The sequence below is a fragment of the Fundulus heteroclitus genome, unplaced genomic scaffold (assembly GCF_011125445.2).
Source record: "Fundulus heteroclitus isolate FHET01 unplaced genomic scaffold, MU-UCD_Fhet_4.1 scaffold_161, whole genome shotgun sequence".
Lineage (NCBI taxonomy): Eukaryota > Metazoa > Chordata > Actinopteri > Cyprinodontiformes > Fundulidae > Fundulus > Fundulus heteroclitus.
The window spans coordinates 154,144-177,413 of record NW_023396573.1 but is presented as its reverse complement, the minus strand read 5'-3'; the positions used below and the strand labels follow the sequence as shown (position 1 = coordinate 177,413).

At 41.4% G+C, this 23,270-nt stretch overlaps 1 protein-coding gene across 6 annotated transcripts in view; it reads right to left on the bottom strand.

The window, feature by feature from the left end:
- Nucleotides 1-23,270, bottom strand: part of tiprl (TIP41, TOR signaling pathway regulator-like (S. cerevisiae)) — a 98,373-nt gene that overhangs the window by 48,850 nt on the left and 26,253 nt on the right. For 5 of the 6 annotated variants that reach the window (XM_036129362.1, XM_036129363.1, XM_036129365.1 and 2 more), the window contains 5 exons: nt 17,586-17,765; nt 11,398-11,497; nt 11,068-11,199; nt 2,900-2,995; nt 696-758 (listed from right to left, as the gene is read on the bottom strand). In XM_036129362.1, the coding sequence (XP_035985255.1) occupies nt 696-758; nt 2,900-2,995; nt 11,068-11,199; nt 11,398-11,497; nt 17,586-17,765 (571 nt within the window). The remainder of the gene's footprint in view (nt 1-695; nt 759-2,899; nt 2,996-11,067; nt 11,200-11,397; nt 11,498-17,585; nt 17,766-23,270) is intronic. The other variant, XM_036129366.1, reaches the window with a different exon arrangement.

The following is a 23,270-nucleotide window of genomic DNA, read 5'->3' as shown; positions in this document are numbered from 1 at the left end:
TTTTTCTCTTCACGTCTTGGAGCTTTTAAGCACTAGCCTGGAAAGTGAGAAGCACTCCATTCCACAAATAAAATCACGTTACAGCAGCGTTAACCCGTTGAGCCACTGAAACAAATAAATTTCCTGCTATGGGGATGATAAAGTTTATCTTAGCTACATATTAATAATTGCATGATTGTTGAAGAAGTTAATGTGCTCCTTTCCTCCACTGTTTAGGTGGTGGATCAGCCAAACAGCTCTTTCTGTTTCTGCCATCTTCCCTGATTAAGACACTCTTAGACTCACTAAGTCCTCCAAACTACTCCTAACATTTTTTTCACTTTAGGAGCTCCAGCAAGGCCTAAGATGGTTTGTGAATAACTTTTTTAATGGGGTAAAAATCTTAGAATTCTAGAAATTGTAAGATTTTTCCTAAAATGACTTCACTAAGAGCTACTCTTAGGTCTTAGGATTCTTTGTGAATATGGGCAAAAAAGCCAAGGTCTGGATCTTTTTCCAGAATTGCTTAAGCCCCATCTAGCAGCTACACGCAGATATTGCAAGCCAAATAATTCAGTGATGTTAGTTTACAGTGTTGATATTGTCCTTTCAAGTGCCAATATGTCTGAGATGAGCCATGAGACATATAGCAGTTTGCTGCGTTCAGATCTTATTCTGTTGTCAGACACATTTAAGACTATGAGTTTAACACCCACCTTTAGTTCTGCTATTGTATTTTCTCTGGTGCTGAACTCTCGCAGCATGTAATCCCTTCCATCCTGAAATTAAAAAAACAGTCATTAATTTATAACTAAACATCCGCTAAACATTTTCAACGAACAGGAGCATTCAAAATACTGACATTACTCTGAATAAGATGATATTTCAATTACTAAGTTTGTCTACTGGGGGGTATTTTTTCATAACTAGTGCAAAAATAAAAATAAATGACATTGCTAACGACTTCAAGAACAGCTGGTAGAGGAACTCAAGACAAACATTTTGCCTTACAATTCCTTACAATATGTACATTTGACAAATATGACAAACTTCCTGTGTGAGGATGTACTTTTTTGTAAATATATCAGTATGAACATATTTAACCCAACACTAACCCAACAAGTATGAAGTCATAATTCAGTTCAACTCAATTTTATTTAAATAGCACCAATTCACAACAAGTCATCTCAAGGCACTTTATAAAGTGAAATTCAATGAAATCATACATATTGGTCAAAATGTTTCCTATCTGAGGAAACCCAGTAGCTTGCTTGACAAACAGCGTTCACTCCTCCTGAAAGAGCGTAGAGCCACAGTGGACAGTCGTCTGCATTGTCGATGGCTTTGCAGCAATCCCTCATACTGATTAAGCATGAAGCGACAGTTGAGCGGAAAACTCCCCCTTAACAGGGAGGAGAACCTCCAGCAGAACCAGGCTCAGTGTGAACGGTCATCTGCCTCAATCCACTGGGGGTTGGAGAAGACAGAGCAGAGACACAAAAAGCACAGAAGCACACATTGATCCAGGAGTACTTTATATGTTATATGTTAATGGCAGATGATCTGCCTCCCATGAATGGTGTCACAACTAGCAGAACACCAGACCAGGTGTACCAGCTATGATGAAAAATGACAGAGAACAAAAAGTTAAAAGTTCAAATATCAACATACAATGCAAATTGGAGAACAGTAGGAGAACTCAGTGGTGTGAGAAAAATAGACCCTGATGTCCTCCAGCAGCCTAAGCCTATAGCAGCATAACTATAGAGATAGCTCAGGGTAACCTAAGCCACACTAATTTCTTAAAATTTGAAATTAAAAAATAATAAAAGGTGTCTGCCTCACGGACCCAAAACCGGGGAGTTGGTTCCACAAGAGAGGAACCTCTGATATATGATGGAGCTTGATTATTAAGGGCTTTATATGTAAGAAGGACAATTTTAAATGCTATTTTTGATTGAACAGGAAACCAAAGAAGGGAAGCTAAAATAGGAGAAATATGATCTCTCTTGTGGTTCTGCTGTCAGTTTACCATAGATTTGAAACAAATTAACTTGGTAACCAAGTCTCTTGATAACTGATCTTAAGTCTGTTGCCTTAGTCAGACTTGAAAAAAAATTTTTTAGGGTGTGCCTATGGTCTGGTGTTAGGAGGGGTATTGCAATGCGGAGATTGGATGGGGGACAAACTATAAAAAGCATGGTTTGCCACTGCTGTTCCCCTTCTTAAACAGCTTTAGTTAACCTTATTTTTTCAGCAAAGAGTCTTACAGTGCAAAGTAACTACGGTATATTTGAAGCAATAGTATGTATTATGGTCATTACAGTTAAATTTGCCTCTTTATGCAACTATGACTTTTACAGAGAACATACCTCAAAACCATTATTACTTACTTCAAAATATAAAATTTTCTTCTGACCACTCTAACAAAGTACTCAAAATGACCTATTTTCAGAGTAAGAGGGAGGAGTATGAGAGGAAAGATAAAGGCCATCATGGACAACTCCTCTCATCCTCTTTATGCTGAGCTCTTTAGCCACAGACTCATCTAGCTTCGAGCCTCAAAGCGCTCTGGAGACTCATTTGTGCTATCAGTCATAATGCTTAACAAAACCACAGCACCAAACTGAGAGACTACTCTTTATTTCCTTTTAGACATCTGGTTGTAAATAATTATCAGCGATTGACTATAGTGTGAAAAGTGTGTTAATACTTTGATAATATTTAATATGTCCTTTGTTTGTACTTGTATTTTATCCCACATTGTCCTTGGGGGAATTAATAAAGCTGTATCTTATCAGGGTGGTATCAGAAAGTACCTAAGCAACATACACATATCAGCATGTAATAGGTACGCCAGGATATGATCAATTCTGTCAGTAAGCACTTTATCCTGTTTATGTTTGATGAGACAACTTACCTCATAATAAAGTCGAGTATCATTTATTCTAATTAAAACTCCATCCACGCGCAGAAAAAAACGTTGCAATAGGAAGAAACTGGATGGCATCACCCTCTGCATCATCAGAAAAAGAAGAATGTTAAACATTTATCAAACTTTAGTAAAAATCTAGCTTTCTAATCAGGACAATTACAATATATACAGGAAGGATTTACACCCCTTTAGTTTGTCGTCAAAAGGGTGCCCTTTGTTCTTGAGGTGCAAGTGGACAGCTGAATCTTGCCCCAAAGATTCAGATTCAGGAGCTTTACTGAGCTGCTCTCAAACATCTGTGTCAGTACTGTTAGCTTATATCTATTATTTATAATATATGAATTTATATTCTAAATATATTAATGACACTATATAATATTTATATACAGTGGAGCAAAAAGGTATTTAGTCAGCCACTGATTGTGCAAGTTCTCCAACTTAGAAAAATGAAAGAGGTCTGTAATTTTCATCATAGGTACACTTCAACTATGAGAGATAAAATAAGGGGAAAAACAGGAAATCACATTGTAGGATTTTTAAAAAATACATTTTAAATTATTGTGGAAAATAAGCATTTGGTCACCCACTTCTTTGAGAAGCTTCTCTGTCCTCCAGGTGTTACCTGTATTAATTGCGCATGTTTGAACTTGTGATCTGTATAAAAGACACTTCCCCACAGCGTCAAACAGTAGGGAAGGGTATCGTTAAGGATTTATTGATACTACTACTTTTAACGATACTCCTTATCGATCCGGTATTTTATAGGTACCATTATCAATATTTTTTTTAAATCAAACAAACAAATCTTGATCACTGACTGGTTTATTTTTCAAACATTTGGAACAAAAGCAAACAAAATAAAAGTGCAAAATAAATAGTTTGTTTTTAATAGAAATATAGCAACAAAAACATTTCTTAAACATTAAAAAGGCTGAACAATATATCTTCAATAAAATGTATGTCGTAGAAAACAGAAATATCTACATTAACAAGACAAATAAATTATTTGCTCAAAACAAAAAAGCAGACTATAAATTATTTCAAGTATTAAATAATTTTACCTGAATACAACCTACATTTACTCATTTCTTATATTATCAATTTTAACCAAAAGATAGCAGTGGCACCCACAGTGTATTAGCTGAATAAATGAGAGGCTGTGGGTGAATCTGTTACAGAAAGGGGGTCCATTTAAGTGCAGTTTCAGAGGAAAAAGAATTACCCGTTAAAGATTAATAATATATTTACATCCCGCTTTGTAATAGTGGAAGCTTTGTTCACGTGTGAGTCATTTTCAGTGGGAAACAGGCTTCAAGCCGAGTTTGAAGCCGAGACTCCAAACTCAACCATGGCCAAGACCAAAGAGCTGTTCAAGGACACCAGAAAGAAAATTGTAGACCTGCACCAGGCTGGGAGGAGTGACTCTACAAGCAGGTTGGTACAAATAAATTAACAGTGGGAGCAATTGTAAGAAAATGGAAGGCGTACCAGACTAGGGGTGTCCCGATACCATTTTTTTCCAGACCGAGTACAAGTACTTCAGTTTAGATACTTGCCGATTCCAAGTACTGATACTGAGTACTTAATAAATTGGTTCTTATAGATCACAAATAACATATCATTGACCGCTGAAAACGACCATCAAGGGCGATGAATTTGTTTAGAGCTTCAGTTATCTTCTCTCCTTTTTCTTTTGGAGTGTCAGCAAACAACCTCTTGGTGTATAGTACCATTATCTGGTATAGAGTGGTATCTAGCCTTTGAGTTGCAGCGTACCCGCCCAGGAGGAGAATTGGTATCGGTTCAGAGTATCGGGTTGCATTTACAAGTACGAGTATGAGTACTTGACACTGGTATCGGAACAGATACAAATACCAGTATCGGGACACCACTATACAAGACCATTGATAATCTCCCTTGATTTGGGGCCCCATGCAATGTCTCATCCTGTTGGGCAAAAATGATCATAGGAACGGTGAGTAAAAGTCCCAGAACTTAACAGAGGGACCTGATGAATGACCTGCACAGAGCTGGGACCAAAGTAACAAAGGCTACCATCTGTAACACAGTATGCGGAGGGACTCAAATCCTGCAGTGCTAGCCATGTCCCCCTGCTTAAGTACTTCCGTTGGCGCCCCCCGAGGCAGCGGCTACGCATACAGCTCTGACAAAATCTAAAAATTTTTCACAAAAAAATACTTGACCGCGAGCGCCTGTTGGAGTTACGGTCATGTAGTGTTTTTGGACTTTTAACTACTGCTATGCTCGACTGTTTACGTGGCTGTGGCGTACTACGGATACCAGCCCTGGAGGCCTGTGAAGCGGCGGACTCGACGAGCAGCTCACGCAGGTGGAGAGCGAAGCAAAGGCGGTGTAGCCGGCCGAAGAAGCGCGGCTGCCGCATAGGGCTAGCAGCTAAGCTAAAGGCTAACCCATTCAGATTGCCGCTCCCGTCTATCTGGCTTTCCAATGTCCGCTCACTGGACTACAAAATAGACCATTTACAACTCAAGTTTAGAGAATGCTGTGCTCTGATTCTGACCGAGACATGGCTCAACTCAACAATCCCAGACCAGGCCGTTAGCCTGGAGGGGCTAGCTACTTTCCGCGTCAACAGAAACAAAGAACTCAGTGGTAAGTCCCGAGGAGGTGGACTCTGCGTATACATCCATAACACCTGGTGTAAAAATGCTAGAATAATCACAAGTTTTTGCTCTTCGGACATCGAGACCCTGATTATTAGCTGCAGACCTTTTTATCTGCCTAGAGAGTTCACTGTGGTTATTATCACAGCGGTTTATGTTCCTCTGAGCGCTAATATAAAAGAGGCCATGCTTGTTCTATGTTGGACTATCTCGGAGGGCTTTTTCATCATTGCTAGGGATTTTAACCAGGCAAACATGAAAACTGTTCTCCCTCATTTCTACCAACACGTGGATTTTGCAACTCGGGGAGAGAACACTCTAGACTTAGTTTATACAAATATTAAAGGCGCATTCAAGGCAGCCCCCGTCCCCACCTGGGCTCTTCAGACCATATCTCTGTGATGCTATTTCCTGCATACAGGCCCCTGCTGATCAGAGCTAAACCTACAGTGAGGCAGGTGAGGGTGTGGACTGAGGGAGCAATGGAGGCACTCCAGGACTGTTTTGATTGCTCTGACTGGGACATGTTCAAAGCTGCAGCAACTTATGAGGACAAGATTGACATTGATGAGTACGCCATGACTGTGTCAGCCTACATCAACAAATGCATTGAGGACATCAGCACCACAAAGACCATCATCACCCGAGCAAACCAACAACCCTGGATCACTGAGGAGGTCCGTCGAGCGCTAAAAGCACAGAACTCAGCCTTCAAGTCTGGTGACAAGGAGGCACTGAGGACATCGAGAGCCAACTTGAACCGTGCCATCAGGTTAGCGAAGCGGAACCACAGTCAGAAAATCCAGCTTTTCCATGACGCCAGCAACACCAGGAGCATGTGGAAAGGCATACGGGCGATCACTGAATACAACACGCCCTCCCCCCCTTGGGTGAAGTTGATGCTGACTTCCTTAACGGACTAAATAACTTCTTTGGGAGGTTTGAGGCACTAAACAGCACTCCAGCAGTGAAAGCTGTTCCCCATCAGGAAAAGGAGGTCCTCCGCCTTGACACTGCCGACGTGTGGAAGACTTTGAGAAGAGTGTACCCGCGGAAAGCCCCAGGTCCCGACAACGTACCTGGGTGGGTGCTTAAGGAGTGTGCAGGTCAGCTGGCTGGTGTCCTCACAGACACCAGTCTGCCTCCGTCATTCTGGTGCCAAAGAAACCTCAAGTCACCTGTTTCAATGACTACCGGCCTGTTGCACTGACTCCCATCATGATGAAGTGCTTTGAAAGGCTGGTAAAGGAACACATGGTCTCCAGTCTCCCCCCAACATTCAACCTGTTCCAGTTTGCCTACCGACGGAACCGCTCCACTGAGGACGCCATCTCCTCTGCTCTTCACCTGAGCCTGGCACACCTGGAGGAGAAGAACACGCACGTGCGGATGCTGTTCCTGGACTTCAGTTTGGTGTTTAACACCATCATCCCACAGCATCTGGTGGGAAAACTGGAACATCTGGGCTTCAGCACACCCCTTCGCAACTGGCTGCTAGACTTCCTCACCAACAGACCTCAGTCGGTCCGGGTCGGACAGAACACCTCTGATGTCATCACCCCCTCAGCACGGGCTCCCCTCAGGGCTGCGTCCTAAGCCCCCTGCAGTTCAGCCTGATGACACATGACTGCATCCCCAGGTTCACCACCAATCGCATTGTGAAGTTTGCTGACGACACAATGGTGGTGGGCCTGATCAGAGATGACAACGACCAGGACTACAGAGAGAAGGTGGAGCAGCTGGTGGGCTGGTGCAGAGAAAACAGCCTGATCCTGAACGTGGCGAAGACGAAGGAGATCATCGTCGATTTCAGGAAGAACCAGCCTCACCAAGCTCCACTGCTCATCAACAGCTCAGCTGTGGAGGTGGTCAGCAGCACCAAGTTCCTGGGGGTGCACATCACGGATAACCTCAGCTGGTCTGTGAACACCACGTCACTGGTGAAAAGGGCACAGAAGCACTTGTACTTCCTGAGGAGGATGAGGAGAGCCCACCTGCCCCCGCCCATCCTCACGACCTTCTACAGAAGCACCATAGAGAGCATTCTTACCAGCTGTCTCTCTGTGTGGTGTGGAGGCTGCAATGCCTCTGATTGGAAGAACGTGAGGAGAGTGATGAGGACAGCAGAAGGGATCTTCCCTCCTCTTCCCTCCATAAAAGACATTTCATCTCAGCGCTGCGTGTGCCGAGCTCGTAACATCATCAGGGACCACTCACACCCCCACCATGGATTGTTCTCCCTGCGGCCCTCTGGGAAGAGGTTCCGCAGCATCCGCTGCAGGTCCACCAGGTTCTGCAAAAGCTTTTTCCCTGCTGCCATCAGACTGTTGAACTGCTGTTGAACTGCTGAACTATAACCCATAAACTCTGCACAACATTCACATATTTGCACATTTTGCATCATGGCATCTCCATCTAGCATTACAAATGCTGCCGAACTCTTAGTTTTTTAAATGCACCCTTGCACAAATGCCCTTTGCACAATCAAATTCTGTACATACAAATGGTTTTTAAAAATACTCACCTGTACACTGATTTTCTCCTGCATTGTTTACATATTAATTGTTTTACTTTTAAATCACTGCTGCACCTTATACTGTAATTTAACTTTTACTGCAATTTACAAGCTGTATGCAACAAAATTTCGTTCTGTACGCACTCTGTGCATACAAAATGACAAAGTTGTCTAAGTCTACGTCTAGGCCCGTCTGAAGTTTGCCACAGAGCATATGGCTAATTCAGAAATCAAAATAGAACTTTTTGGCAAAAAAAAAGTTTGGAGAAAGAAGCCTGAGTTGCATCCTAAGAACACCATACCCACTGTGAAGCATGGGAGTGTAAACATCATGCTTTGGGTCTTTTTTTCTGCAAACGGGACAGGACGACTGATCTGTGTTAAGGGAAGAATGAACATGGTCGTGTATTGTGAGATTTTAAAGGTGCCATGACATCACTGTATAAACATGTCATGTAGTTGATATTGCTGCATGTGTAAATTCCACCAAGAATTTCATAAAAACATAGCGTTTTTTCAGACCAAATATCCCTCCTCAGTAAAAAAGAAAAAAAAATGTTGGGTGCGGTATTTGCTACAACTATATATGGAACCCACACCTCCCTTCTCACTGCAACACTCTGTTACAAATCGATATTATGGTTTTATGTTTGGTGAAGTTTGTTTCGCAGAATGTCAGACAAGCGAGGCCAAGCTGACCAAAGGTTTTAACCTTTCGGTCCGATGTAACACATTGGGATCGAAATAAAAAGCCACATAGACCGCGGTGGGGAGCTCGCTGTGACTGCACTTATGACCTGGGAGCCAGTGTTACCACGGTGATTGCTTGCTCTCCTCCACAGTCACCACAGTTTCTGTGGAGGAGAGCTCGCAATGACTGCGGAGGACTGCAGTGGAAAGCAAACTCTTGCTGCAGCAGAGAGATCGCTCTCCAGAGCAGCAACAAGAAAACAACACAGCCGACAGTGGTTTAGCTTCAGTTAGTCAACCAGATCTTTCAGTTATAAACACACCTTCCTTACAATTTAGACAGCTTTTAGAAATTAAACAAACTTGCGGGTAATGACAGTGTTGTGGTTGCCACCTTCCGTGTTGGTACAAAACTGTTCCCCCACAGGAAAGCCTCTTCAAGTCCCATATAATTGAACTACAGCCACTCTTCTGTGTTTCTCTCGTCCTTCGGGAGTGAGTGGAAACTTTATGCATTTTAGGCCACCGTCGGACATATCAGCTCCCCTTTTTAGAAACCGCTGTGAAATTAGCTTGAGGTTGAATATGGGATTTTGCGCTTTGCGGCTTCAGTGGTGTCTGCCTCCTTTTCAAACCGATACAGGGAAGCTGATCTGGGGGTGCGTCTGCTCACTCCTCCGCCTTACTCCTCTCAGGTGAAGTAGTCAGATATGCTAGCAGGACTTAGGTGGGGGGAGTAGGGGAGGGGGAGGCTGTTTGCTTGATGGTGTGCTCTGACTGGAGAATATGAATTTGTAGAAAGACAACCTATGTAGGAAGACAAACCCCTTTTCTGATGTGACAGTTTTTGAGCAAAGCAACAAAGCTGACTGCCCCTGAGCAGGTTCTTTGGTATTCAGTTTTGATATCTACACAGCCTCATCAGTGCACAACAGACCGTATTATACCCCCAAACCTTGTTGTAATGGCCCCTTTAAGCCAAAACCTCCTTCCCTTATTGAGAGCATTCAAGATGAAACATGGCTGGGTCTTCTAGCATGACAATGATCCCAAACACACCGCTCGGGCAACAAAGGAGTGGCTCCATAAAGCCTTTCAAGGAGGGAGTTGAAAGTCTGTGTTGCCCAGCGACAGCCTCAAAACAACACTGCCCTAGAGATGGGCCAAAACATTTGACCTCTGTCATTGCTAATAAAGGTTATGCTACAAAGTATTAAGTTGAACTTTTGTTATTGACCCGATATTCATTTTCCAACAAGTATTGCAAATAAATTCTTTAAGTCCTACAATGTTTTTCTTTTCTCATTTTGTCTCTCATAGTTAAAGTGTATTTATGATGAAAATTACAGACCTCTCTCATCTTTCTAAGTAGGGGAACTTGCACAACCAGTGGCTGACTAAATACTTTGTTCCACTGTTTAAAAAAGAGGGTGAAAATACTAAGTATGTTGTGTCTTTTAAAAAAGAGGGTGAAAATACTAAGTATGTTGTGTCTTCCTTGCTCCTGTTTGGCAGGGAATGAACGAAAAAACAACATTCTCTGTCACAGTTCACCTCTGAAAGTATTCCAGAATAATAGTCCACTCTCAGTTCGGCCACAAGGTGGTAGAAGTGACATTGTTGGCGCTGCAGATTTCTGGTATTTATTTCACCAATTTTTGCTGAGCACTCTGCCTTTCCTTCTACTTGGTACTCTTTCCATGTGGTGAAATTTCTTTTCTGTGCAGAAACGCACAACTGTGGAGCGTATTTTTTTTTTTTTAAATGCCCGTAAGCCAAGCCGCTTACATTACATGCCCAGTGTATTTCCTGCTTAACAGTATCATTTCAGTGTAATTTTCACATCTGAAACATGCTGGTGAGAGCACTGCTGTGGTCTTACTTGCTATGAGATAGAACAAATGCAAAAGGGTGGTTAATAAAGGAAAATACTTGGTGTTGTACATACCATTTTAGATTTTGAAAAGATCTTTATTTCTGTCTGTATCAACCTTCTGTGTTTGCCGTGACAAATTTCTACTTGCACTAAGTCAAGCAATTGGGCAACATTTTTACACCTGTGGTCTTTAATTTCAAAGTCTCCTTGATCAAACAGGTAACTGCATTGCACAAGTTCAAATAGAAAAAGTAATAATGCAAACCATAACATTAGGTTTTGGGGTTTGTGCATGTAATCAGTTTGCATACACAGGTTTATAATTATAATTTCTGTAAGAACAATCTCTAACATTAGAATTTCTTTCACAGTATTTTGAACACAACACTGGCAATCCTTAATAGTCCCCCACAACAAAAAAACTTACAATTTTGACACTAATCATTGAGACACCGTGGTCATGAAGCTCATCTTCGAATAGCAAGACCTCTTCAAAGAACATGATGTGTTCCCGAGCTTTGAGTTTCTCTATGTCAATACGCTCCTCTGTGTTGGTCACCTTTACAGAGTCAGGAAAAGTTACACAGAATTAGTTAAAAAAGAATAAGTGCAGAGTATTGACAGACAAACCTTAGTATTACATAGGAAAGAAAGAAAGAAAGAAAGAAAGAAAGAAAGAAAGAAAGAAAGAAAGAAAGAAAGAAAGAAAGAAAGAAAGAAAGAAAGAAAGAAAGAAAGAAAGAACGAACGAACTAGCCTTTATATGAAGTTGGTCTCCGAAAAGTGTTCCTCTGTAATCTGTGGTAAATGTCCAGTCAAAAGGCCTCAGCACTTCTTTGGTGTGTTCAGAGTCAGATCTGAAATTAAATCATGTTGACAAGGTCACATATCCCCTTTATCTGTGGTACTCATAGCAACCTACTGTTGAGACTGTTGTGATGTAGTGTGTTTGATTTTTAGGAAATCAAAATAGCTGTAAGAAGAGGTATTATTTACGATTCCAAATGAAAATTTTTCATTTTAAGTCAAACTGGAAAATAAAATCTAATTTAATACAAATATTTTTCCTAACTGGTGTGCTGATCTGTTTGAGTAAATTTGTAACGGCACATTTTTTATGTGTATTTTGAAACATCACATTACAAAAGGTTGGTAAAATTCTCTAAAATTGTCTCTAAAATTGATACAGCTGTTTCTGTTGCTGGCGTCTTCCTGAATGTTCCCAAAAACGCTTGGAAACAGACCTGGAAGTAACAACAGGTATATATGTTGATCAACGAAAAGACTAGCATTTCTTAAAAAAAATATTACTGACATTACGTTTTAGCAAATAAGTTAGAATACATCTCCAAATGGTTAAAACATAATTCCTTAGCTGACTAGATATAGAACAGACAATATGTATTAATTTTAAGATTTCTGACTTACCATTTATTAGCTAGAATACAAAATGACATGTACGCTTTAAAAAGATCCATATCAGCTATTCTCTGACAGTTTAAGGGAGTTTATGTTGACAGGGTCGTCACTTAACCTATGCAGCCATACACCCATCTGGAATTACCCTGACATTCTACAAAAAAATATATGATAAACTTTCCAGACCGGAGGAGTGAAGGTATTGAATACCTGAAACATATATTTGAAGGAATTTACTTTATTTCATTTAAAAGGTTAAATATATAATATGGTATTGACAACCATTTTTTTAGAATATCAACAAATTAAATCTATAATAAAAAAAATGCTAAATAAAGATGGTTTACTATCAAAATCAAAAGTATTTTAGATCCTTGATCTCAAGCGCTAAAATTATTGTTAAAATTATACCGGACACTGTCCGGTATAATTTTAGATGATTTAATTTCCCTTCCTATTATGACATGGGAGGCTTTGAGCAAAACTTCTGGTCTCAAATATGGTTAGAAACTTTCAAAATGAGTAGAAACCTGAATTTGGGTTGATGACATGGTGCTTCAATTTTCTGTCCAACTGTGTTTATTGAAGTTTAAAAAAGGTATAAGTACATAAAAATATACCATATATGTAGTGGTACCTTTTCTATAGATGCACTCAGTATGAAGTCTTGATAAAACATTACATACCTGTCATTTTTTTCAATTGTTTAAAGCGTCAAAATATCATGTGGTGCGACTGTCTTTAAAATTACTCTAAATTTACTTTGTGCCATTTTTGGCATATTTCTATGTGTTTTTCAGACCTGTATTAAATTTCAAAGTATTTTAATTTCTATTTCCATCATAATGTTCATGCAAACTTTGTCCGATGATTCCTATTTATGAAATACCATGTGGTGCGACTATCGAATAATCACTAACTTTTATTTTGAAACGTGTCCAAGGACACAAAGATGCATCATACACTAGACTCTCAGAAACACATTGGAACAATTAATTAAAAGTTTTATTGCTCACTCTCAACTTTGGAAAAAAATCCCCCTTTTGATTTGAAAGGACCAAATTTGTTCATCATGTGGTATTAAACTATTAAGTTTTGTTCAACAAATATAGATTTTAACTATACATTTCATAGTAACTATACATTTCATAGTAACTTTTTGTAGGTAGCCAACTTAATTTGTTTAGTTGGCTAATTCTTATCCTCTCAACTTGGTTTAACTTGTAAATATCATGTGGGGCAACCAAATATCACGTGGGGCGACAAAAAATCCTCTGGTGCAACCATTGCAGAGAGGTTTCCATGATAAATATATCCATCCATAATCTTCCACTTATCTGGGGGCGGGCCGCGGCGGTAGCAGCTTCAGTACGGAGGCCCAGACTTCCCTTTCCCCGGCCTCTTGGGCCAGCTCCTCCAGGGGAATCCTTGGGATTCCCAGGTCAGCCAAGAAACATAGTCCCTCCAGCATGTCCTTGGTCTTTCCTTGGGTCTCCACCCGGTGGGGCGTGCCCAGGACACCTCACCAAGGAGGCGACCAAGAGGCATCCTAACCAGATGCCCGAGCCACCTCAACTGGCTCCTCTCGACGTCGAGGAGCAGTGGCTCTACTCTGAGTCCTCCTCGGATGACTGAACTCCTCACCCTATCTCTAAGGGAGAGCCCAGACACACTACGGAGTAAACTCATTTCTGCTGCTTGTATCCGGGATCTCGTTCTTTCATTCATGACACAAAGCATATGACCATAGATGAGGGTAGGAACGTAGATCGACCGGTAAATCGAGAGCTTTGCCTTTCTCTCTTTACCTTAATAGACCGGTACAGTGCACGCTTCACAGCAGACGCAGCACCAATCTGCCCGTCAATCTCCCACTCCATCTTCCACTCATTCACGAACAAGACCCCAAAATACTTAAACTCCCCAACCCGGAGAAGGCACTTTACCCTTTTCCGGATGAAGACCATGGTCTCGGATTTGGAGGCACTGATCCTCATCCCGACCGCTTCACATTCGGCTGCGAACTGCTCCAGTGAGAGCTGTAGATCACGACCTGCTGAAGCCAGTAGAACCACATCATCCGTGAATAGCAGAGACGCGATCCTAAGGCCACTAAAACGGATCCCCTCAACACCTTGGGATCCGTTTTAGAAATTCTGTCCATAAAAGTTATGAACAGAATCGGTGACACAGGGCAACTATGGCGGAGTCCAACTCGCACTAGAAACGAGTCCGACTTATTGCCAGCAATGTGGACCAAGCTCTGACACCGGTCATACTGATACCTAACAGCCGTTTTTAGAGGTCCCGGTACTCCATACTCCTGGAGTACCCCCCACAGGACCCCCGGAGGAACATGGTTGAATGCCTTCTCCAAATCCACAAAACACATGAAGATTGGTTGGGCAAACTCCCATGCACCCTCCGTGTTCCTGCTGAGGGTGTAGAGCTGATCCAGTATTCTACGGCCAGGACGAAAACCACACTGCTCTTCCTGAATCCGAGATTCAACTATCCGATGGACCCTCCTTTCCAGAACCCCAGAATAGACCTTACCAGGGATGCTTTAGAGCAGTGGTCCCCAATCCTGGTCCTCGAGGGCCGGTGTCCTGCAACTTTTTTTTTTTTTTAAACTTTATTTATCAATTTTCACAGCATATTCTTTACAGCATTCATGTTTTATACAGCGCTGTCTTACTTAACATATATAACCCTTACACAAAACACACATACCCAAAAAATAAAAAGTAAAAATTAAAAAATAAAGTAAAAACAATACAATAAATAGATAAATAATAAAGACAGACAAAAACACAAAAATTTGTTCATAGCTGACTAAAAGAATATAACAGTAGTTTAGTTATGATAAAATACTCATTTTAAATGTTTCCATGTATAGTAAAAATGGCTGCCAAGTTTTGAAAAATTTAGCAGTTGAACCTGCCAGTGTACACCTCATCTTTTCTAAATGTAAGAACCTCATGAGCTCTGAGAGCCACTGTTCATGTGTGGGTGGGGCCTTCTGTTTCCACCTCAACAGTATCAGGCGTCTCGCAATCAACGTAGCAAAAGCTATTGCATTTGAATTATATTTGGAGAGTAAACTATTGGGGGGTATGATTCCAAAAATTGCAGTTAGAGCAGAAGGTTCAAATGCAACATTGTATATTTCTGAGAATGTATTGAATATAGACAACCAATAGGTGTGAAGTTTTGAACATGCCCAGAAAGCGTGAATAAGGGAGCCGACCTCTGACCTGCATCGATTACATAAGGGATCAGTCCCTGGATAAAACTTAGCTAGCTTTTCATTAGAGAAATGCAACCGGTGCAAGACTTTGAACTGAAGGAGTCCATGTCTAGCGCATATTGAAGAAGAGAGTGTCCTGCAACTTTTATTTGTTACTTTGCTTCAACACACCTGAGTCTAATAATAAGGTCATTAGGAGGACTCTGGAGAAATTGACAGCACACTGGGGAAATAAGTCAGGTGTGTTGGATCAGGGACACATGTAAAACCTGCAGGGACACCAGGATTGGGGACCACTGCTTTAGAGGGTGATTCCTCTATAGTTGGAACACACCCTCCGGTCCACCTTTTTAAATAGGGGGACCACCACCCCAGTCTGCCAATCCTGGGGAACTGCCCCTGATGTCCACGCAATGTTGCAGAGTAGTGTAGTGTGTAACAGAGTAGCTTTTTAACAACCTCGGTGACCTAAGCACCAGAGATGGGAGAACCTGACCCCAAGTCCTCGGGCTCTGCTTCCTCAATGGAAGACGTGTTGGTGGGATTAAGGAGGTCTTCAAAGTATTCCGCCACACGACGTCCCGAGTCAAGGTCAGCAGCACGCCACCCCCACTGTAAACAATGTTGGTACTGCATTGCTTCCCCCTCCTGAAACACCGGATAGTGGACCAGAATCCCCAGTCTTTCTCCATGGGGCTTGTTTGAATGAATGTTAGTGTTGTTCTGGGTTTAATTTAATTTTTTTCCTCGGTGGGGGGGGGGCTTGGAGGGCTCTGTGTCCGGCTCCTTGTCTAGATCCTGGTTCATGGCGGCTCTATCCGGGGGAAAAGGGTCGGCATGGTTCGAGCAGGCTGGCTGAGTAGAGTGTTTTTTTTTCCCCTTTTCTTACCCCCCAGACGGCCTGGAGGGTGAATGGTTGGGTTGGGTGGTGGCGGAGTTGGCCTTAGTTTGCGGTTGGCTCCCGGACCCTGCCGCCAATCTCTGGCCTGCAGACTATGGAGATGGGGCGAGCAGAGCCTCCCTCTTCGGGTGCCTATTGGAGTCAGCGAAGGAGCTGACTTCCTAGGAGAGCATGTTGCTCCCCAGTCAGTCCTCCCAATCCCAGGACACCTCCCTCTGCTAACTCCATCACGGTGCCACACATGTAGGACTTTGGGGGTTCGTCTATGGTGTATTGTGAAGAGGAAGATGTGATATGCCAGACCTAACAATGCAGAAGAGCTATAAGAGTGGCCAAGGCTCTAATGTAATGGTAAATGGACTGAACTTATATAGCACTTTTCCAGTCATGCTGACCACCCAAAGCGCTGTACACCATAGCCACATTCACTCTCGCTCTCACTAACATGCACACATTTATACACCAAGTTGGTAGACAAGTTGGGGTTAAGTGCCTGGAATCGAACCCACTACCTTCTGATTGCCAGACGACTACTCAACCCATCAAGCCACAGTCGCCTGAGCAGTGCCACAGACTGATTGACTCCATGCTGCACTAATCTAGGAAAAAGGGGCCCCAACTAAGTATTGAGTGCTGCACATCCTCATACTTTTCATGTTCATACTTTGCAGTTAACATTTCTGGAAAATAATTTTTTATGTATTGGTCTTAACTAATCCATTTTTTTGAGATTTTTAATTTTGGGTTTTCATTAGTTCAATAATCAAAATTAAAAGAAATAAACACTTGAAATATATCGGTTTGTGTGTAATGAATGAATATAATTTACAAGATTCATTTTTTGAAAAGAATTACTGAGAGCTATTGTTGTCATGTTCGTCTGTCAAGAGTTATTGGACAATTGGTTCTCCTTTCTTTAATATTGCAAAATTGTATATTGGGCTTAAAAGGGTTATTGGAACAAATGCTTGTGTGATACCTGGGTATCTGGAAACATCCACTCAACTATGGTATTTAATTTAAACTGAAGTAATTTTGAAACTAATAATGGGCATGTGTGTTTCTCAAAGCTTGTTATGCTGTTTTACACAGAGCTTTTAGCATGGTGCTGGGCTAGCCAAGCCAGCTGGAGGTAGCAAACAAAGTTAAAGTAAAGGCAACCCTTTGTGAAAAATCTCTGCTTCACAATTAACTGATACGCCACTAAATATTTCCAACATAAATGCAGAGTGGATGCCAGACTTGAAATAATTTTAAACAAATTTGTTTAAAAAAACTTAAAAGTAGCTAAATATGCACTATAATACTGCTTTCATGACAAACCAAGAACTTGATAATGTGCAGTGTATGTTGACATTTTGTTTGCATAGCTTACCTAGTGTCCTGCCATTCTTGAGCACAGGCTACCTTGACAGTGTCTTCCATATTGTTGACTCTCTTGAGAGCATCGATAGCATTAAATTCAATGCCGTAGCGGTCTGTGTGTTGGATCCGCAAGACATTATCCCCAAACAACATCTCTGGGAGCGAAGGCATGTTCAGTTCTTCTGATAATCTGGCAAGGCAAACAGTAAAAAGCTAATGTTTCTCATTCATAATAAATGTTCATGTTTCATTGGTTATGGACACAAAGCAAGATGCAGTTAAAAGCCTGATTATTACTTTTAAATTCCTGCCTGAACTGTGCGGTTTGGCTGCTGCGCTCTTTGTGCAGCAGCCCTGTGGCAGCTCTGTTATTTCAGACAGCCCACTACTCACAGCTGGTCCTCTAGTATTAAGCTGCACAGAAACCGAGCAGAAGTGGCAAAAATGGTAACTAAACTTTTAATTACTCTTTTATCTAATAACTGGCTATTTCTTTAAAGTACCGTATTTTTCTGACTATAAGGCTTAAGAAAAGTTACGTTTATGTTGGCCTTATATTAGAAACAGGACAGAGTAGTTGGACTATATCTGTGTTTATATGAACAAAATATTGATTTAGTTGCTTACTTAATTGACTTTATGTAGCATGGACTCATAAGTCAGAATCAGGAAGATTGTTGATGTTAAGGACTATAGGAAGGATAAGGGGTATGATTAAATAAGTTTCACTTTTTCATACCCCTAACACAGTGGAATTGATTGAGAAGAAAACAACACACAAATTATCAATGTAAATCAAAATTATTACACCATGGAGATCTGGATTTGGATTCATACTTAATATGAAAGTAGAAAATTACATCAAAGGCCCGATTCAACATCAGTGAATATTCCTCAAGACCAGTGTTGTATAAAGTACTGAAATCTCGGAGTCAAGTAAAAATAAGGGTACAAGTAAAAAGTAAAACAAAGCAAATGCAGTTTGAATGACATTTTTTTAGATTTTGATAAACTTTGAAAGTCAAATTCTCTTAAAATAATATAAACAACCAAGTGCAGGACCAATTTAGACCAAGTTTAGACAGAAAATACAACCTTTTTGTAATCTTTCAGATTTCCTTCTTCAAGTAAGGTCAGTGCTATGCACTTTAAAATTGTACACAACCAAGTGCAGGCAAAATTTAGACCAAGGGGTGTATACTAAGAACATGGTTAAGTGAAACCCCCTCTACACCTGCCGCCACCACACACACACACACACACACACACACACACACACACACACACACACACACACACACACACACACACACACACACAGAAAACTTAACTGTATACGTCATGCCCTGGAAATCTCTGCATTTTATATTGGATATTTTCAACCCATCATTTGAATTTACTGCACTAGTTGATCTTTTCTTCATAAGAGAACAGAAAGCACTGCAGCCAAAATATGGCCTTTTTTGACCTGCTGTATATTAGCCAGTCCCTAACAATTTTTTTCCCTTCCATTGCAGGAGGTAGAATATGTTACATACTTTGGGAATTCTCTGCTCTCTGTATCTGCTGGGGGTTTCATTTGCCATCTCTGAGAAAGGCTTCCTTTTTGCCATTAAACGCACAACATTCATTCGATCAGAATCAGTCATTTTTGTTGGCCATAACGCGGGATCATTGAAATTAAAGCTGTGTTCTGTCTCTGAGTGACTATGCTCACACTATCCGATCGGGCAGTAAGCCCCTCCACCTGCACTGTCTCTGTTATCACTAGGAATGGCTCTCTCTGTCTCCTTCTCAAACACACGCTGCGTCCCCCCAGATCCCCGCCTCAGCTGGCTCATTCAGACTGTACCTGGACCTCTGCCCTCTCTCTGCTTTCTGCTCTTTTGGCACTAAGCTCAAGTATTTCTGTAAAAGAAAGAGTGTTTTCCCCCTTACACTAGCTAGTGGATGCTATACTTTAAAATCACACTGATAAGTGCATTGCTTTTTACCTGACTCTGGATGTGCATCATTCCTCTGCATTTCCGTATCGGAGTAAAAGTATACAATTAAGTTCGGAAATATAGTGAAGTAAAAGTTCTCAAAAAATGTACACTCCAGAAAAGTATAAAGCACTCCAAAATATACTTAAGTACAATAGTGAAGTATTTTTACTTCATTACTATACAACACTGCTCAAGACAAGTCTAAATGAGGCTTAGTAGTATGTGTGGCCTCTGCGTTTCTGTATATCCTCCTGACAACGCCTAGGCATGCTCCTGGTGAGATGGCGGATGTTCTCCTGAGGGATCTCTTCCCAGACCTGGATTAGAGCATTTGTTAGCTCCTGAACAGTCTGTGGTGCAATGTGGCATTGGTCGATTGACCAAAACATGATGTCCCAGATGTCCCCAGATGGATTCTGGGGAACGGGCAGGCCAGTCCATAATGCCCTCATCATGCAGGAACTGCTGAAACACTTCAGGGTTCTGCTGATCCTGCCATGCCGTGGTCTGCCTCCGGGATGACCGCCAGAGATCCTGCCACACAGTGGTCTGCCCCTGGGCCGTCTGCCCAAATTTTTGTGTTTGCCCATTCTTGGAGTTCTTTATTCAGGTTTATTTTTGGACTTTTGCCTTTCGACCAAGGCCCCCCTCCACCCGCCCTGTCTAGGTTGTTTTTTTGTTTGGATTTCTGGACTCTGCCAGAACTTCTCGTCTTGCTTCATATACTCTGCCACCATGCCTCTATCAGTTTCTGCGTGCCCAGCTAGCTGGACTCTTCTGCTTTATTTGTGCTCAGCCCTCACTCTTGTAAGCTGCCAGTGTCTGCGTGCTGCACAAAGTCTGTCTTGTCTTCCAATGAATTCCTGCCGCTTGAAAAAAAGAAAAAATCTCAGAGTTACAGAGCTACTTCAACGTGCTGCCACCCTGAGCCGCGCTTCTAGAATACTATAATATGGCCTCTCTTGAAACGTCTTTTGAGATTGCACACTAAATTGAAAAGAACACACGAGAACAGAGTCTCTGTGCTGAGTGGCATCAAATAAGGAGGTGCTGTGTAACCTCAACCAGGTCTGTCACACGGGGGAAACCTCTTCAGAAAACATGAAGAATGATCCTGAGGCCCTTAAATCAGGCCGCTGAGATGCGGCAGGGTCTTAATTTGGAGCACACAGCAGTGGAGGAGTTAGGGAGGTCAACCACTACTAGGGCTGGATAATAATTCAATAACAATATATATCGATCGACAGACGTGTGGCCCGATAGGAAAAAAAAGGGTCAATAAAAGTGGGATAGAGACAGTTTTCCTTCTTTCCTTTCAGCCTATCATATTAGTTGATGCTACAGTCACTACTTCCTCTCGACCAATAGTAGTCGCGGACCCAGGCACGCCGTCACAAAGTGCCGCCCTCTCAAACCACAACACAGAGCACTTGAATATGTTGCAGCAAGGAGCGGCGGAGGAAACGGTCCCAAAACGGGGTTTTACTAGTTCGCCAGTCTGACAGAAATAACCCACAGAGATTTGTAAAACTTGCAAGGAACCGGTAAAAACAAAATCTGGTAACGCAACCAACTTGTTTCATCACGTAAGCCGCTCACACCCGCAGCAGCGCGAGCTGTGTCAACCCCGCGCGACTCCGCATCTTCGGAGGAATCTTCTGGAACTTCTTCCAAAACAAAGCAGGTACAGCAAGCTAAACTGGGCTCCCTTCTCTGTGATAAAATGAAAAAGCGTCCAAGAGGCATAAGGACATCACACATGCAGTAACATGCTTTAAAAGAAATTCTGTTATGGTTAAAAAAGTTGGTTAAATAAATATTTAATTGGAATTCTGTGATTGTGTTCTTTATTAAAATTAAATCATTTAGCAATATCATAAAATGTCCAGGCAGAGCTGCACATGAAATATGGTTTTAAATATTTTCAATAATTATCGATATCGATCAATATGCATTTTTTTTTTAATCGATAAACTTTTTTTCTATATCGTCCAGCCCTAACCACTACCCCTGCTGGTTTCTTATCCACCTTGTTGCACCATGGATGGGGCCATCACCTAATGGAGTCGTTCATTTATGCTGAAGATGACATGTTTATTGACAGGGTTCCCCGTGACATGGAAGTCATTGACACCATAAAACAAAAAGTTGACCATTTCTTTTTTTACTTTTGCCTCGATGGCTCCTTAAACAATATAAATGTAAGACAACAAAATAAGGAATTTGTTTTGTAGATTTCCTACAAAACAAATGTTGGCACTAAATCTTTGTTGGAAAGCATGTGCTGTGCCCATGAAAGATGCCCTTACCTCTGCTAATAAGCAACTAAACTTGGCAAAGAAGGTGTCAAATAACGAAATACTTCATAACAAATACTTTGTTACCTTACTTAAGTAGAAATTTTGGTTATTTATACTTGACTGGACTAAATGTTTTGTTGCCTACTTTTTACTTCTACTCTTTACATTTTCATGTAATAGTCTCATCAGTTTTATTTCATGTTGTTTTTGGTCTGACTTGTCAAAAAGAACAGAATAAAGACAACCATACAAGGGTAATTGTTATAAGAGGGTAATGCATTCATTTTTATGTCCAGTTGTATCTTAACATCTGTTGCCCTCATTATTTCCTACAGCTATGCTTGTATGTTCATTTATATTTCAATAATAATAAGTAAAACATTATTGATAGTATGACACTGAAGTTTATATAGTCTTTATTTCTACTTGAGCAACAAAAGTGAATATTTTTGACACCTCTGCATAATAGTTATACTGCAAATGTACTTAGTTAATGTTATAAATACAAGAGAAACTAGAACTGCAAGCAGTTATTAACGGGTTCCAAGCCCACCGACGCCCCGCACCCTTGAGCATGTTCCTGGATTTCAGTTCAGCGTTCAACATCGTCATCCTACAGCACCTGGTGGAAAAACTGGAACATCTGGGCTTCAGCACACCCCTTCGGAGCTGGCTGATAGACTTCCTCACCTCCTGACCTCTAAAGTAAAAAAAATCTTGGGTGTTATTTTTGACCAAGACATGCCATTTCAATCCCATATTAAACAGGTTTCCAGAGTTTCCTTTTTTCACGTCCGGAATATCACCAAAATTAGAAACATTCTGTCCAGGAGCGATGCTGAAAACTAGTCCATCTATTTGTTACTTCAAGGCTGGACTATAGTCCACAAAATGCAGTTCAAAGTCTTCAGCTCTATAAAGCCCTTAATAATCAAGCTCCATCATATTTCAGAGCTCTGATTACCTTGTATGTTCCTAACAGAGCACTTTGCTCTCGACTTCAGGTCTACTGGTGGTTCCTAGAGTCTCTAAAAGTAGAATGGGAGGCAGATCCTTTAGCTATCAGGCTCCTCTCCTGTGGAACCAACTCCTAGTTTTGGTCCGTGAGGCAGTAACCCTGTCTACTTTTAAGACTAGACTTAAAACTTTCCCTTTTGACAAAGCTTATAATTAGAGTGGCTTATGTTACACTGAGCTACCTACAGGGGTTGGACAATGAAACTGAAACACTTGGTTTTAGACCACAATAATTTATTAGTATGGTGTAGGGCCTCCTTTTGCGGCCAATACAGCGTCAATTTGTCTTGGGAATGAAATATACAAGTCCTGCACAGTGGTCAGAAGGATTTTAAGCCATTCTTCTTGCAGGATAGTGGCCAGGTCACGACGTGATGCTGGTGGAGGAAA